The sequence below is a fragment of the Hemicordylus capensis genome, chromosome 12 (genome assembly GCF_027244095.1).
Source record: "Hemicordylus capensis ecotype Gifberg chromosome 12, rHemCap1.1.pri, whole genome shotgun sequence".
NCBI lineage: Eukaryota > Metazoa > Chordata > Lepidosauria > Squamata > Cordylidae > Hemicordylus > Hemicordylus capensis.
In genome coordinates this window covers 11,913,391-11,930,880 of record NC_069668.1, presented here as the reverse complement: position 1 = coordinate 11,930,880, position 17,490 = coordinate 11,913,391, and the positions used below count along the sequence as shown (strand labels likewise).

General features: G+C 51.4%; 1 protein-coding gene across 5 annotated transcripts in view; it reads right to left on the bottom strand.

The window, feature by feature from the left end:
- Positions 1–635: 635 nt before the first annotated feature.
- EFCAB5 (EF-hand calcium binding domain 5) overlaps positions 636–17,490 on the bottom strand; it is a 36,047-nt gene continuing 19,192 nt past the window's right edge. For 4 of the 5 annotated variants that reach the window (XM_053275377.1, XM_053275378.1, XM_053275379.1 and 1 more), the window contains 13 exons: positions 16,178–16,258; positions 15,993–16,085; positions 14,525–14,739; positions 13,468–13,624; positions 11,976–12,265; positions 10,787–10,959; positions 8,842–9,061; positions 8,281–8,433; positions 6,521–6,627; positions 4,358–4,611; positions 3,389–3,621; positions 2,337–2,433; positions 636–1,686 (listed from right to left, as the gene is read on the bottom strand). In XM_053275377.1, the coding sequence (XP_053131352.1) occupies positions 1,466–1,686; positions 2,337–2,433; positions 3,389–3,621; positions 4,358–4,611; positions 6,521–6,627; positions 8,281–8,433; positions 8,842–9,061; positions 10,787–10,959; positions 11,976–12,265; positions 13,468–13,624; positions 14,525–14,739; positions 15,993–16,085; positions 16,178–16,258 (2,294 nt within the window). In that variant the 3' untranslated portion in view covers positions 636–1,465. The remainder of the gene's footprint in view (positions 1,687–2,336; positions 2,434–3,388; positions 3,622–4,357; positions 4,612–6,520; positions 6,628–8,280; positions 8,434–8,841; positions 9,062–10,786; positions 10,960–11,975; positions 12,266–13,467; positions 13,625–14,524; positions 14,740–15,992; positions 16,086–16,177; positions 16,259–17,490) is intronic. The other variant, XM_053275382.1, reaches the window with a different exon arrangement.

The following is a 17,490-nucleotide window of genomic DNA, read 5'->3' as shown; positions in this document are numbered from 1 at the left end:
AGCAAGCTCACCAAGAAGAATGACCAGATCGAACCTCTGAACCTCCCTCCCCCCAATTGCTGGAACTCCCCCCCAAAAAAAATCACTAAAAAAACCCTCGCCAACTGTGGATACTCAGGTCGTGATTGGAAAGAATCATGTTCCAATCGGGATGCGATTGGAAAGATACTCGAATCGTGATTGAAAAGTAATTGCGAATATTACTATTCGCAATAGTATGCAAATATACTATTCGCATATACTCAAAACCATGGCTGGTAAAACCATGGTTGGCAAGGGATGACTGTACGTTTCAGTACCTTTTTAAGATGCCCTGTATACAAGTGTCTCATTCTCTGTCTTTCATTAAGAAAAAATATATACCCTTGCTGAAGTGCTCGCAAGCAAACTGTGGGTTAACGAGGACCTGTCAGTTTCAGTGCCTTTCTAAGGACACTGTTCCCGGGAATATCGCTGCAAAGTACTTGAAATGTCTCCCTCTTCCTCCCCCTCCAGATCTTCACTTGTCACTGCCGAAGCAGCCATCAGATCATCAGAGAAATCGCAAATTGTAATAACACCGTAATCCATTCATCAGGGAAAGTTAAAAGCAACCTGGGCTCGCAAAAATGACAAAATATTTGGTAGATAGGCCATTGTTTTTTGTCAGCTCAAGAACGGGGAAAAGTTTTAATTTCCCCAAATTTTATTAAAAAGAGATGCTGCTCAGAGATAAATTATTGCAGAGATGGAATCTTGCACCAGGACACTGAAGCTAGTTGTCATCTCAAGGACTGCCCAATAGGAATGTCCTTTGTTGCCTTCCAATGGGCGTGTGGGCGCTCTTCCTCTTGGGAGGGGCTGAAATGCCTCCGTCATGTCAAGCTGCTAATGACTTCTCCAAAGCCACTTCAGGAGGAGAAGCTTTGTCAAAGAGGTTGCTTAATTCTGAAGTGCTTCTCCGAGCTGTTCTTTTGTATCACGTTTGAACCGTATACGCTCCATCCAGGCACAAGTCTCTTCGAATCCCCTCCTTTCTCTTGACAGATTCAGATGGAAATCGGGAGCAATCCAAATGTTCCCGTAAAGACACTGGCCTGGTCCGCACAGCCATTCAAATCTGATTTTGATGTGGGTTACCATCATTAGTGTGATCGCCTGTGAACCCACGCCAAGGTGGTTTATGGCCCAAGATGAACTGGAGATTCCCACCTTGGCTTGGGTTCACACAATCGTACTAATGACGGTCCCCCACATCAAAACCAGGTTTGAACGGCTGTGTGGACCAGGCTTCTGTATTCCTCCTTTTGCATCAAAACATCTTCCTTGAGCATTTTAGAAGACACCTCCCAGCTTGAACAAGAAGTGTCATTTCAACTTAAAAAAATTTTTAAAAACCCCACATGCACATGTACACAAACAGCAGCTATGGATAACGAAAGAATACATAAAACGTAACTCGCTTTGCTGTAGATATTGACCACCACTAAGGAAGAGAGAGGCTTCGTTTCGTGTTTGCTAAAATATCCGAGGACCGGACCAGTGGAGGCAAGCTGGACTGCAGAAGGGAAGAGGACAAGGCTTTCATACCCTGGCTATGCTGAAGTTTCTTGGCAAGCTCTATTAAGGCTAGACAGGTGAGCGTCCAGTTGTAAAGGTATTCCATGGGAGCCGAGCCAAATTTCCACACATCTCTTCTCTGTGCACCTAAAACATTTTTTTTTAAAACACAACATGCTAATTACCTGACTCAGCTCCCATCCATCTATCTCATTTGGCCCAATCCAGCAAAGACGGCAGGTTGTCTCCCCATTAAAATCCCCACAAAAGGGAATCAAAGATGCGTGCCTAGTTCTACTTCAGAGGATAACCAGGATGTGCCCTCCTTGAACACTGATTGGCAGCAGCTCTTCAAGATTTCAGGCAGGAGTCATTCCCCACCCTGATTGGAGAAGCTGTCAGGGAGTAAACCTGGGACCTTCTGCATGCAAAGCAGGTACTTTCCACTGAGCCGGAGTCTTATCCCTTAAGGGGAACATTTTAAAGCACGTGCATGTAGTCACCCATCCAAATGCAAACCAAGGCTTAGCAAAAGGACCAACCATGCTCAGTACCGCAAGGCCAGCTCTCCTCCCCAAATCTTCTCAGCTGCTGTGGGAAGACACCTTGTGTGGGTTATCATCCCAAGCTCGCTCTAGAGAGGCAGGACTATGTAAATAAGCTACCAAGCCTATAAAAGTCTCGGGAGGATAGCCCCGCTCAGTTTAGTTAGTCCTGCTAGTGCTCCATCATCATCATCATCATCATCATTATTATTATTATTATTATTATTATTGGAAAGAAAGAGAGAGATTTACCTCGGAGGCATCTGTACAGAACTTCTGGTTGAGTCTGCACATACGCAGCAGTTGGGTCAAAGTAGCAAATGTTTTCAATCAGGTCTCCATCAAGTTTCTGCAGGGCAAAAAAGGAAGGAAGGAAGGAAGGACAATGAGAAAATTAGAGACTTTTTGTATGGGATAACTTCAGCGGAATGAGGATGATACCAAAAACCAGAGGAGAAATGGTCATGTCTAAAGGGCTAAAAGATTCAATGCAGTTTCTTAATCTTCTGACTTCATTCAACAGCTGGGTAGGGCAGAGCGCTCCTTCCCATCTGGAGCCTCACACACAATCACTTCTCTCATCTCCAGCCTTGTTTGTCATTCACACACCACCACAAAACAGGAGGGCATACACACCTCCTTGAAGTGGGTAGGAGTGGAGGTATGTCCTACCCCATTTCTGATTGTGCGAATGAGCCTGAGCGAGTTGGACCAAAGGTCTGACTCAGCTAGGGTTGCCATATTCTGACTCTCCAAATCCATGTACCTAATTTGCAGATTATGTAAACTGGTTTGAAAATCATTTTTGAGCAGAATAGTGGCTGCACGTTTTGCTCTATAACTCCGCTGGGCTGGAATTTAGTTTTTTGTTTTTTGTTTTTAAACGAAAGCTGAAATCCAGGCGAATCTGGGTGGGCTAAGCCATCTGGGTGAGATGCTTAAAATCCGGGTGAAACCTGGAATTTCGGAGGGCATGACAACTCAGCACAAGGCTGCTTCCTACGTTCCTCTTGGATTGGTGTTTACAAGTGGGACAGAGAGGGCTCTTTCAAAACACACAACCTATCCGTTGGGAACATCATATCATACTTCACATTACACATTGGCACACCTGGGTCTTCCTTCCTATCCACCTCTGCAGCTTGAACCAGAGAGATGCTTCCCTGCTCCCCACCCCTCCCTCCCGCCCCACTGGCCTTTCAGTTATCCTTGCCCACTATTCCCTGGCTAGATCCTCCCTTCAGGATATTAAACCTTTCTTTCCCTGCATACGTGCTTTTTTTTTTTTTTAAAAAGTTTCTGACCTGAATGCAGTAATTCCAGTTCTCAATCTCCTCCGTACCAGCCCACTGCGGGTACAAGATCAGCAGCACGGCCTTCAGGATGCTATGCACCAGGATCGGGGGGTGTTGGAAGCACCGGATTTCGCCAAAGGAGAACCAGGGGTCAAGGCTGCAGATACAGTTCTGCAGGTCCTGCAGCATGAACCGGTAGAAGAGGACCCCTCCACGCCGCCAGTCCCCGACATACTCCGCCTCTGGAATCACAAGCCAAGATTGCGGGGAGCTGCTCAGGTGGAAACGTGCCGGGTGAAGCCAGAGGTGCACCTAGGTAACGTCGGAGCCTGGACCTCAAGGCCTTTGGAGCCCCCACCCCCCAAGTTAAGCATCATCCGCCTACACACACAGACACACACATCATGACACGTGCAGTGGGGCGGAGCCACCATTGGGCGAACGGGTTCAAATAAACCGGGCTGCCACCAATCAGGGGCCGCGAGTGTGGCCCCAGACACGCCCCCCGCATCTAACATCAGACATGGGGTACGTTATTTTGGTCCAAATGGCATCGCACGGTCCCGTTTGGAACCAAAACCGGCCCACGCTGTGTTTGCAGCACAGCCGGAGTGACTCTCCCTGCCTTGAAGGCAGGGAGAGCCACTCCTGGTCTCTCTGCCAATGCAGCGGGGCCGATCAATCTTAGGAACAACATAGGAACATAGGAAGCTGCCATATACTGAGTCAGACCATTGGTCTATCTAGCTCAGTATTGCTCTATCTAGCTCAGGCAACGTTTCCAGTTCTCAGGGGACAGATTTCCACCTCTCTTTCTGAAATTAACTTGCAGCAGATCTTGCTACTGGTGGCCCCACCACCCACTTGGTGGCCATCCCTAAGGCTGCCTTCTTTTAATTTCCTTGGGGAAGCAGCACCCATCTGTACCTGTTGGACTTCAGGGACTAAAAATAAATGGCCCTCTAAGAGGCCCCATACCCAGGACGTAGTAGGGGTCCAGGTCTCCCGAATCCTCTTTCAGGATCTCGCAAGTGGCGGCCTGAACCATCTTCAGCATCTTCTGCAGGTCCTTGTGCTCACAAGATGGCAGCTTCTGGCGGTCTCCGAGGCTGAGGTCAAACACCGCGATGGCCTGGCCCGCGACATCCCTCAGGGGAATGGCAACGTGGTGCTCTTCATACACCCAGGCAGCCACCACCTCGGCACAGTCGATGCACTTGAACAAGTAATCTCTAAGAGAAAGCAGAGGGCCAGAGATGATCAGAGGAGAGCTGGGCTTGGGGTAGCAAGCGTGACTTGTCCCCTTAGCTAAGCAGGGTCTGCCCTGGTTGCATTTGAATGGGAGACTAGAAGTGTGTGAGCACTGTAAGAGATTCCCCTTAAGGATTAATGCGGCCGCTCTGGGAAGAGCAGAAGGTTCCAAGTCCCCTCCCTGGCAGCATCTCCAAGATAGGGCTGAGAGAGATTCCTACCCGCAAACTTGGGGAAGCTGCTGCCAGTCTGTGCACACAACACTGAGCTAGATAGACCAATGGTCTGATTCATTATATGGCAGCTTCCTGTGTTCCTGTGTTGTTCCTCCGGTTTGGCTTGCTCCTGCATCGTTGGCTAGAGGAAGCTGCTTCGAACAGATAAGCCCGTGGAGGTTTGGGAGAGGGAAGGAAATTAAGACGTGATAAAGAGTGGAGCAGCAACACCAAGTCCTTCAGAGAGTGAGTGTGTCCAGTCCACCATTGAATGGTACCTTCAGTCCACCATTTGGTTCCTGCAAAGGGACTCGGAGTCAACTCCACACTGACTAAGCAGAACGACGTCTGGAAATAAATCCCATCCAATGAACCGCTTTGGAACAGCAGCTATGGTCTAGCGAGGGCAGCCTAATCACGAGAGCAGAACTTCCTCGTAGCTCGTCATGAAAGGGGATCAAGTCCCTAGCAGACAGCCACTTGACTCTCCAGGGTTTCAGGCAGGCGGCCTTTCCCGGCCCTGCCTGGAGATGCTGCCGGGGCCCCTCCGAATGCCAAGGAGCTCCTCTGCCACGGAGCAACAGCCCCAACCTCAAAGCAGTGGTCTGCTTTGCACAGGGTACACAGGAAGCTGCTTCCTACCGAGTCTGACCACGGGTACATCTTGCTTAGTCCTGCCTACACTGACTGGCAGCAGCTCTCCAGGGTCTGAGACAAGTCTTGCTAACGGAGCAAAGAGGCACCTTTTTACAGCGGCGGTTCTTTTTTATTTCTCAGCCTGAGCCATTTTTGGAAGGGCAGTATAGAAACCAAATAAATAAAGGAATCAAATAAAATTAATCAATTTAGCAGGAGAAGAGCAACTGGCCTGATCCACCCCCAGCACAGCATCCCTCCAGTCACTGTTGCTGGTTTCTTTTTTTAGATTGTGAGCCCTTTGGAGTCAGGGAGCCATTTTTTAAAATGTATGTATATTTATGCAGACTGCTTTGGGAACTTTTGTTGAAAGCAGGGGCGGAGCCATCCTTGAGCAGACGGGTTCAAAGAACCCGGGCCACTGCTCCTCAGGGGCCACGCCTGGCAACCCAGACACACACACCGTGTCTGACGTTAGACGCTTTGGGTGTGATTTAGCTCCCAAATAGGGCTGCGTAACCCCGTTTGGGAGGTAAATCGGCCTGAGCGACTCTCCATAGCTAAATGTTCCCTGGATCTGATGTCAGACCCATGGGGCAGGGCTAGGGGGGCGGTGGTGGCAGAACCCGGGCCACCACTGGCCCCACTCCACTCTGGTTGAAAGACAAAGACAAAGGAAAGATTGCATCGACTCCTGGCGCCCACAGAGCCCTGTGGTTGTCTTGGGTAGAATACAGGAGGCATTTCCCATTGCTTCCTCCCAGGCAGTATGAGATGATGCCTTTCAGCACCTTCCTAGATCGCTGCTGTCCGATATCGGTGTATCCCACAGTCTGGGAAACAAACCAGCAGGGATTTGAACCGGCAACCTCTGGCTCCCTAGTCAAGTTGCTTTCCCACTGCGCCATTCGGTGGCTTATTGCAGGATATAAATATTTGTCATCGTCGTCACTACCTGGAGATGCTGCCAGGGGTGACGCTGGCGCCTCCTGCATTCACCGCTAAGCCACGTCCCCCTGCCCTGTGCCACCAAGCCCACCTGAAGACGTTCTCTTTCCTGCTGAACACCGGACCGGGAGGCACGTGGATGTCCGCCTGCCCTTTCAGATCGGACGTCATGACCTTGCGCAAGGTGTAGTCATGCATCTTGAAAAGAGAAAGGGGGAGAGGGCTGTAGGCACAGTCTGCAAGGAGAACAGCTCAGCCAGAGACACATCCGGGGCTGGAGGAAGAAGCGTATGTTTCTTTGAGAGGGAACAAAACAAAGTTAGGCAGGCTGATGGCGCCACTGGTGGCTTAAGGTAGGATCCACAACCTGCTTATTCTTACACCAGAGCAGGGGGGTCTGACTGGGGCCCTCCTGCAGAGGTTAGCGTACAGCTCCCATCATCCCTGGCTACTGGCCACTGTGGCTAAGGCCAGGGTTCTGTCTAATGATGTTGACTACAACTCCCAGAATCCCCAGCTGCAATGGCTTTAACTTGGGGATCCTGGGAGTTGTAGTCCAAGGAAGAGGACTAAAGGAAGACCCTGGGGTGAGAGAAGCAGGGCGCCTTGCTTTCCCAGAAGCCCTTGAAGCAGAGCCTGCCTTCCGAAGAGGGAAGTAATGCACCAGCGCCATCTGCTGACAGGTGGGGTGCACGACATGGAGCATGCGCCTTCCCTTTGCATTTCGTTGGAGATGTTTCTCACTGATTGGTTTTTCTTTGACCTCAATTGCTGGGGTCTCAGGAGAGGCGTGCTGCAGGGCTGCTGAAGAAGCCTGAATGGGAACCGACCAGAGATTGAAAAGCAGACAGGAGCAAGGACAGGCACAACGGAGTTCTCTTGCCAGAGTACATGTTCTCGTATGCGGAGGTACAGTGTTTTAAAGGAAAGGAAGCCAGTGAACTCGGGAAATGAATGACATGGGGGTCAAAGGAAAGCTTCCTCAGCCACTGATTCATTGGGTGGCCCTGGGCAAGTCGCTGTTTCTCTGCCTCTGTTCCCTGGTCTTCTGGGAGCAAGCATGACTTGTCACCTTAGCTAAGCAGGGTCCACCCTGGTTGCATTTGGATGGGAGACAACATGTGTGAGCACAGCAAGATATTCCCCTGGGGGGATAATGGAGCCACTCTGGGAAGAGCATCTAGGCTCCAAGTTCCCTCCTCCCTGGCAGCATCTCCAAGAGAGGGCTGAGAGAGACTCCTGCCTGCAACCTTGGAGAAGCCGCTGCCAGTATGGGTAGACACTACTGAGCTAGATGGACCAAGGGTCTGACTCAGTATATGGCAGCTCCCTATGTTCCTGGTTGCATATGAATGGGAGACTAAATGTGTTAAGACTGTAAGATATTCTCATTAAGGGATGGAGCCACTCTGGGAAGAGCATCTGAAGGTTCCAAATTCCCTCCCTGGCAGCATCTCCAAGAGAGGGCTGAGAGAGACTCCTGCCTACAACCCTGGAGAAGCCGCTGCCAGTCTGTGAAGACAATACTGAGCTAGATAGACCAATGTCTGGCTCAGTATGTGGCAGCTTCCTAAGTTCTTATGTTCCCCCCACCTGCAAAAGGAAGTGTCCCTGCTAAAAGTCCGGTGCCAAGCATCTGTTAAAGGCAGTGTATAAAAAGACATGGGAAGAAGGGTAGGCAGGGACCATCTGAGAGGTGCCTTGTTTCTCCCCCTCACTCACAGTCGCTAGCACCCTTCTCCTCGCCCAAGTTTCCCATTGTGTGAATGAGCCTAGTGTTTATAGGATGCTGTTTCTAAATGCTTTGCATGCATCCATCCCCTTGGTCAGGGTCAGAAGCGCCGATCTTACCCTGTCTTCACCAGGCTCCATAAAGTAGGCCGTGATGGCACGGAGACTCGGGACCCGAGTGGACACCCATCCTATAGCTGTGAGGATCACCTGCATGATCGTCTCCTGGGTCCGGACGTGGTGGTAGGCTATGCTGAACGTGTTGGAAACCCCCTGGGGAAGAAGAGACCTCTCCATTGATTGGGAAAGGAAGCAGCATAGAACAGGGTTTCTTAACCTTGGCCCCCCAGGTGTTGATGAACTCCTAGCATCCCCAGCCATATTTGATGGACTACAACTCCTATCATCCCCAGCCATAATGGACATGGCTGGGAGTGATGGGAGTTGTGGTCCATCAACATCTGGGGGCTCAAGGTTATGAAACCCTGGTGTAGAATACTGTTGCGGGAAAGTGATGGACAGAACCGCCATCGTAATGGAAAATGAAAAGGAGCTTTTAATGGGAAGGATTCCGTCAGCAAGCAAGGAGCGGGTTGCTCATATGATCAAGGGCGATTGGAGGGTCCTCTTTGCCCAGAGAAAATGGCCACCCCTGAAATGAAAGGCCTTGCTGCTCCTCACCTGATAGAAACGGATTTCGTGAGGCACAAAGATGGTTTTCTTGCTGTGGTCGCGGAGGGTGTCCAGGCCCAGGATGCCAAAGACTCTTCTTCGGATGTCCTCAAGCGGGACCACCAGGAAAGAGCCCCTTTTCTCTGCCTCGGGGTTCCAGAAATGGATGTTGCCATGAAGCTGGACTCTGGGGATGTGGATCGGCTTGTCGTCTAGCACGGCTGCAAAGCTAAAGTTCCAGAAGGAGAGGGCCACGTCACAGATGCAGTGGGGAGCTGCACACTGCTTGAGAGGCACAAGGCTGGAGGGTGCTCTGGGACAAAAAGAGAAGAGGGGCCCCTCAGGCCCCCACCTAGGGTTGCCATGCCCCACAGAATTCCGGGCATCACTCGGATTTTATTTCCTTCCTTATTTGATTTATATACCGCCCCTCCAAAAATGGCTCAGGGCGGTTTACAACAAATAAAAACAATTAAAATCAATGAACATTTACAATAAAAAACTAAAGCAATTAAACAATTACAATCATTGAAACATTTAAAAAAAACATTAACATGAAAATCATTTGAAACCAACATTAACCATTTAAACCAGAAATCTAATTAAAAGCCTGATTTAAAGATTTTTAGATTAAAAATCTCAATCTAATTAAGATTTTCAGCATCTCACCCGGATTGCTTAGCCCACCCGGATTCGCCTGGATTTCAGTTATGGAGCAAAACATGCAGTCACTCTTCTGCTCAACCACTGGACTTGGAATAAGAGAGGAAGAGCACAGGAGGCTCACTGGGAGAGTTTCACTTTCACAAGAACAGTAATCCTCTAAGGAATGTTGCCTTCTTTGTTATCAGCAGGGGATCTCTATCGGGCAGTTGAGAAGATAACTTGCTTTTGATGTAAAGCACTGCCTGCCTACCAGACCATGTATTGTAATGCTTAAGGACTTTCTTGGCTTTACATTCAATGCATGCCTACTTAGAAGTAAGCACCGTTGCTTGTCAATCAGATCTTCTCTCAAATAAGTATGCACAGAATTGCAGCTAAATTTTCTTTTTTTTAAAGAAGTCAGATCAAAAACCACAATTATTTGGTTCAAATTAAAACTGAAAATTACAAAAAGCTAAAGAAGCTAAAGAACCTACCAGATATAACAAAACAATAATGGAGCATTAAAAGCCTCTTTTAAAAGGTGTGTTTTGAGATGTTTTTTTAAAACACTGAGGGAGGGAGCATGGCGAAGCTCTTCAGGGAGAGTGTTCCAAAGCCGAGGGGCCACAACTGAATAGGCCCTGTCTCTAGTCCCCACCAACCGGATCAGTTAGTGGCGTCATATCACCTTTCAAGCTCTATATGACGTGGGCCTCAGATATCCTGCTCCAAAAGAAGCCAAAGGAATCTACCTGCCCGACAAAGTATTTTCACTGCTTTGGGTGTGTGGGACAAGGCCTCTTCCGTGACTGGCCCCAGATAGTGGAATGTGCGCCATCCCAGGAAAAGCCACTCAATCCCTTCACTCCTGGCCTTCTGCAGGTGCCTGCGGATGCAATGGGACAGAGGAGAGGATGACCTTCCGTCTGCCTTTCCCCACACCACCACCCAGGCTTGGGTTTTTTTAATTGCAATAATTTTTATTCAACACCCAGGCCTGGTTTTGACCATTTTTTTGCTTTTGTCATATCAGTGAATTGTTCTCACATTTTTTGCCATGGGTGTTATCAACTGTATCCTGTGTATTTTATTGTGTTTTAATTCCGATGTACATCACCTTGAGGCTTGGGTGTGAAACCAACATCTTCCCATCCGCCCAGCCACAAGTCTTAACGTCCACAAAACTCGCCACACATCTTGGACAAGTCATCTTTCCTTTACTTGGAGCTACTTTGTTCCGAAATCTCATGCTCCCTGAAGCAAGGGGGGCGGAGGGGCGGAAACAGCTCGGAGAGAGCTCCATTACCTGACTCCTTTCATATCCATGTACAGGATCTGGTTCAGGACATGGGGGGCATCGTACTCCGTGCAGGCCACATAGCGAAGGAGAATGTCTCCCCGTTCCGGGAAGAGGAGGTTGAATTCCAAAAGGGCGATGTAGGCACAAATCCGCTTCCCGTCTCCGTGGGCATCTGCGTCCTGGTGGCCAAAGACAGATGCGTTAGTCAGGGCAATCAGTCAGGGCATGCCCCTCAATGGGCTCCAAGTCACACGGCTTCCGTGCTAAGGTGAATCCCTGGAGTGATCCTGAACAGCTCAGCTCAGCAGCTGGTCCGCCTCTGCAGCAGGAGGGGCTGTCAGGCTGAGCTTGCCTGTGCAGGGCGCATTCCAGGTTAGCTGCTCCCAACAGCAGCAAAATGCTTCCATTCAGGCAAGTCACTTTCAAAACGTAAACAGCAGGGGGATCAGTCTCGTGGAAACTAACAACTAAAAAAACCAGCAAATATTTTACGCTGGATATACAACAACTACAACAAATATTTATATACTGCTTTTCAACAAACATTTCCAAAGTGGTTTACATAGATAAATAAATAGATAGATAAGATGGATCCTTGACTCCAAAGGGCTCACAATCTAAAAAGATACATAAGAGAGACACCAGCAACAGTCACCAGAGGGATGCTGTGCTGGGGCTGGATAGGGCCAGTTGCTCTCCCCCTGCTAAAGGGAATCACCACTTCAAAAAAGTGCTTCTTTGCCCAGTTAGCAGGGTTCATAGGTCATATTCGATGTCCTAGCACTATATCACAGCGATTAAATTTGAAACAAGGCATTGGAAAGCTGAACTGGCAGCCTGCTGGCAGCATAGGGACCGCGGTGTCACAACCCAGGCAGCGTGGAAGCACACGGCTTGAAAACGGGCTTAGACAAAGGCATGGAGGGCAGGTCTCTCCGTGGCTACTAGTCTGGTGGCTGAGGGCCACCTGCAGCCTCAGAGGCAGGATGCCTCCCAATCCCAGTTGCAGGGGAGCAGCAGCAGCAGGAGAGGGGGCATGCAGAGACCTCTTGCCTGTGGGCTTCTGGGAGGCATCTGGTGGGCCACTAGATGGGCCTCCTTGGGCCTGATCCAGCAGGGCTCTTCTTAGGTTCCCTTTCCCACACGGAAAAGCCCGTAGCCCTGGAGCCTCACCCGAAAGGGCAGGAGCACGTACCCGGCAAAGGGTTCTGAAGACGGCCTGGTAGACGGGCTCCAGGCACCCCCCGCTGGTCCTGGCGGCCTGCTGGATCCCGTGCAGCCACTTCCGCCGGGCCGAGCCGCGCAGCCGCTCCGTGTGGGTCTGCTCCACCGTCATCATGAGGAACTCCACCACGTTGTCCAGGACTTCGTCTTCGTTGCCCGTGAGCTCCGAGACCACCAGCTCGATGTAGGCTTGGAATTCTCTCAGGGTCAGCTTGACCACTCCGCTGGGGTGCCACAGGGGGATGGGCAGTTGCAGCTTGGCTACAGGTCAAAACCAACGGGGGCGGGGGGGGAGGCGTCAAGCTGACCATAAGCGAGGCCACATGTCCTCAAGGTGGGGGCCAGGGTCCCCTCAAACAGAGACTCCCAGTTGTTGTGGACTACAACTCCCAGCATCCCCAGCTGCCATGGCTTTAGCTGGGGGATTCTGGGAGTTGTAGTCCACAACAGCTGGGAATCCCTGTTCGAGGGGACACTGCTGGTCACACTGGACAGACCAGCGGTCTGAGTTGGTACTGTATAAGACTGCCTCATATGCTCATCAGCTGTGAACATCCTGCTCACACAAGCCACTTCTGCACACCTGGGGGCGCTCCTCACCAGCTTTTCCAAACATGCTCTGGCCAAAGTTGTCAAGCACTTAGGAACATAGGAACATAAGAAGCTGCCATATACTGAGTCAGACCATTGGTCTATCTTGCTCAGTATTGTCTTCATAGACTGGCAGCAGCTTCTCCAAGGTTGCAGGCAGGAGTCTCTCAGCCCTGTCTTGGAGATGCTGCCAGGGAGGGGACTTGGAACCTAGATATGCTCTTCCCAGAGCGGCCCCATCATCCCCTGAGGGGACTCTCTTCCAGTGCTCACACTTCTAGTCTCCCATTCATATGCAACCAGGGTGGACCCTGCTTAGTTAAGGGGACAAGTCAGGCTTGCTACCACAAGACTAGTTCTCCTCTCAAGAACTTCAGCAATAATAGGAAGGATGGGGAGGAGACACTAAACAGAAGGTGTGGAATCTTGGTGGGGGGGTGCTGGCTGGGACTGCCCTACAGACTTGGCCTCATAAGCATTGAGAAATGAGGGCGGGGGGGAGATCTCCAGGGTGCAGAGAGAAGGGGTGGGGGTGGGTCAGACGGGGCTGCTGAGCCTTCAAAACTTAAAAAGGGGTCTGCGTTGACCGGCCAGGGATGAGCCAGCTTTGAGAGCTCAGATGTGGTTGGACAATACGTCCCATCATCCACTGCCTTTGCCCACTGTGGCTGGGGGTGATGGGAGCTGTCATCCAGCAACATCTAGGAGCCTAAGTTGGAGAGCCCCTGGGTTAAAGGCCATTCATTCATTCATTCATTCTCTATGTAAACCACTGCAGTATATAAATTTCTGTTCTTCTTCTCCTCCTCCTCCCCCTTGGGAAGCTCTCTGAGCTGACTGCAAAATCAAGGAAGAGCTTCCCCCTCTCTCACCTTTATTCAAGGCTTCTTCCTCCATCCCCTCCTTAAAGGTACTCAGGATGGCATCCACCTCCTCCATGTCAAGGAACCCGGAGCATTCGTTATCCCACTTCTCAAAGAGCGCTGCCAAGAGGAGCTGCTGGCGGACCAGGAAAGAATTGTGATGGACCTGAAGGAGAAAGGAGGAGGGCGGATCACCGGTTGTGGGAGAGCCGTGGGGAACGGGGGCTCAGAACTGGCCGCGGAAAGAAGAGGCGCCCAAAACTTGGCTGTGCCCAGGCGTAAAACCCAGATAGGAAGCTGCTGTCTATTGAGTTAGACCCTTGGTCCATCTCGTTCAGTATTGTCTTCACAGACTGGGAGCAGCTTCTCCAAGGTTGCAGGCAGGAGTCTCTCTCAGCCCTGTCTTGGAGATGCTGCCAGGGAGGGCACTTGGAACCTTCTGCACGCAAGCAGGCAGATGTTCTTCCCACCCCCTGAGAGGAACATCTTACAGTGCTCACACATGGGATCTCCCACCCTGATTAGCAGAGGGGACAATTCATGCTTTCTACCACAGGAGGAGGAGAAAGGAGGAGCAGGAGGAGGAGGAGGAGAAAGGAGGAGGAGAAAAGAGGAGGAAGAGAAAAGAGGAGGAAGAGAAAAGAGGAGCAGGAGGAGGAGAGAAGGAGGAGCAGGAGGAGAAAGGAGGAGGAGGAAGAGAAAAGAGGAGCAGGAGGAAGAGGAGAAAAGAGGAGCAGGAGGAGAAGAAAGGAGGAGGAGGAGAAAGGAGGAGCAGGAGGAGAAGAAAGGAGGAGGAGAAAAGAGGAGCAGGAGGAGGAGGAGAAAGGAGGAGCAGGAGGAGAGGAGGAGGGTAATTTTGAAACATGTATTATTCTTAAAATGTCAATCCATTTGTTTCTTCTTGTTCCCATTGACCTCTCCCCCCACAGACTCTGGCTCAGCTCCATCCCCCAGCTGTCTAGGGGCCACAGGCCAGGATTTTTTAAAGTCACATTTCGCAGCTGCCCTGCACTAGCCCCTGGCCCTGTCTTGGGAGGTCACACCAGCAAAAGGCCTGGGTATTTACTGTCTCCAGCTGGCTGATCTTCTCCTCCTCCGTCTGCATGTAGTTCTCCTTCACAAACGCCACCAGCTTCTCTAGGCTCGGCATAGAAACATCGTCGCCAACAAACGTCTCCATGAGCTGCACGAACTGTGGCAGGTTAAGGGAGCTCTTGTCGAAGGCACTGGTACGGGAAGGCGGGCCCCGGGCCTGGATTTCTATCATGTTCATGCGCAGGTCTAGCGGAGGGAAAAGCGCGGTCGGAAAGGTGCCACAGGGTGCAAAGATGTCAGCTGCTGAGGGGAGGATCCAGGAGCACGGGAAGGCGGGGGGAATAAAAGCCCGACCCACTTTAAAGTGGGAGAGGAAGAGCTAGGGGCAAGTGGGGCCGAAATACCACCACCACCACCAACCTCAGCATGGCCATGGTTTCCTACTACACTGACGCTCAGGCCTTGACTCTGACATGCAGAGGTGCACCTAGGTAATTTTGGAGCCTGGACCTAAAGGCCTTTGGAGTCACCCCCACCCCTGCAAGTTAAGCATCATCCACATACACACCATTAGTGGCGGGGGGAGGATGGCGGCAGCCCATGTTCCCCACCCCCCGCATCTGAAGTCAGATGCAGAGGGCCAACTAGCCACGCCCCCATGTCTGACGTCAGACGCGGGGGGCATGGTCTCCCTCCCAAACAGGGCCACAGAGTCCCGTCTGGGAGAGAGATTGGCCCGGGCTGCATTGGGCAGCGCAGGCTGGAGTGACTCTCTCTACCTTTAAAGCAGTGTGGGCTGATTTCGGTCCCAAACGGGGCCGCGCAGCCCCATTTGGGAGCAAAATAATGCCCCTGCGTCTGGGGCCGTGAGGCGTGGCCCCTGGGGGCAGTGGCCTGGGTTCTTTGAACCCGTTCACCCAATGGGGGCTCCGTCCCTGCACACCATGACACATGCAGTATTTTTAACACATGGGTTTTTGAGGGTACAAACAGCAACTGAACTCATAAGAATGCAAGGCTTGAAAAACAGGTCTATGTATTAGCAGAAACGTTTCAACACAACTTAACGCTTCCCCATTCCCCCCTCTGTCTCCAAAGCACCCAGCGCAAGTAACAATCACACTTGGCCGCCCAGCATAATGGCACCATGACCACACTACCCAATACAGACTAAAGAGGATTTGGGGGCCCCTACCTAGGGGGTGTGGGGGCCCTGCACTTCGGGGCCGAAGTCCAGGGGTAAGAACACCTCTGCTGACATGTTCACTAGCAAAAACTCTCCGTAATATTTCCCTCTGTGTCTGCTGAGGACCCCTGCACGATCTTCATCCACAGCTAGGAAGATCTGTCCTTGCTCTCGCCTCAGACCCAGGAATGTCAAGAGCAGGTCACCACAGGCAAGTCGACTTCACTCGAGAAGCCCTTTTCGCCCGAGGAGTGAATTGTGGGAACATCCCCCAAGCCAGTTGGCTTGAGGATGCTCGGAGAAAAAGCCGCACCTGGGAACCGGGAGTTTTCGTGGTTCCAGTCCTCTCGGACCTCCTTGCCGTAGTCGCTGTACTCGAGGGTCAGGTCAGCCGTTGGGAGGTCACCTGTTGGGACGACAAAAGGAGACGGCTAAGGAGGTGAAGCTTCCGCAGCTGGAAAGCGGCAGACACTAAAGTATGCGGATGGGTGGAATCACCTGACCAGGGCTTCCCGTAGATCAGCTGAGGTGGCCTTTCGCAGATCTCGCTGGCTTTCTGTGCAGGCGGCGACAGGAGGCCTGAAAAGAGGGATCATCCGTCAAGAGGAATAGGGCAGGCGTGCGCCAGATCTAGGGGCTGCTCTCCGTGCAGTACATGAAGCTCAACATGTCAGCTTAGGAACATAGGAAGCTGCCATATACTGAGTCAGACCAGTGGTCCATATAGCTCAGGACTGTCTACACAGCCTGGCAGCAGCTTCTCCCAGGTTACAGGCAGGACTCTGTCTCTCAGCCCTCTCTTGGAGATGCTGCCAGGGAGGGAACTTGGAACCTTCTGCATGCAAGCACACAGATGCTCTTCAAAGAGTGGCCCCATCCCCTGAGGGGAATCTCTTCCTGTGCTCACGGATGTAGTCTCCCATTCAAATGCAAACCCGGGCAGACCCTGCCTAGCAAAGGAGACCATTCATGCTTGCTACCACAAGACCAGCTCCCAGCTACGAGGGGAGAGGTGTTAGATGTGGGGAAAGAATGAGCTCCCAGCAACTTGGACCGATTTGCATCAGCACCGCGGACCGATTCGCACCAGCAACTTGGAGCGATTCGCACCGTGCATGAAAGCAGGAGGCATGGGTAGCCAGTCAGGCCTGGGCTCTGGAGTGGGGTGTCTCTGCCTGCAGCAGAGGTATTTCAAAGGGGGCGGGGATTCTAGGAGAGAACGGCTGGAAGGAAGCCGAGAGGGCCTGGTCAGGGGGAAGGTGTGGCAAAGCTGGCTCTCCACAAAGGAATGGGCCATGCCTGTAGAAACTAGCGGGCACTGCTTTTGCCTGCCGCTGCCTCTAAACAGTTTTAGGTTGTCATGTTTAGATGGAAGCTGCCTGGACCTTAGAAATGATGGTGGTTGCAGAGACCTGGCTCATGAGGCAGGCTTCAGGTGCGCAGACCGGCTGGAGAGGCCCAGCAGGATTCTGAGGTGTGCAAGGTAGCCATTCAACCAAATGGCCCGCTGGTTCCTTCCAGCTCAGTGAAATGCCACGGCATTTGAGCGGATGCACTGATATTGGAATCACTCCACCCCTGGCAGAGGGCACAAGTTCAACTCAAAACAAGTCTGGCCAGTTGAACACAGCGCACCTGGAGATGCCTATAAAACAGCTCCCAGGGCAAACTTTTAGGGCTCTCTCTCTCTCTCTCTCTCTCTCTCTCTCTCTCTCTCTCTCTCTCTCTCTCTCTCTCTCTCACACACACACACACACACACACACACACACAGAGCAAGCAGTGGCTCCAAGCAGTATTTAATCTTGGTTG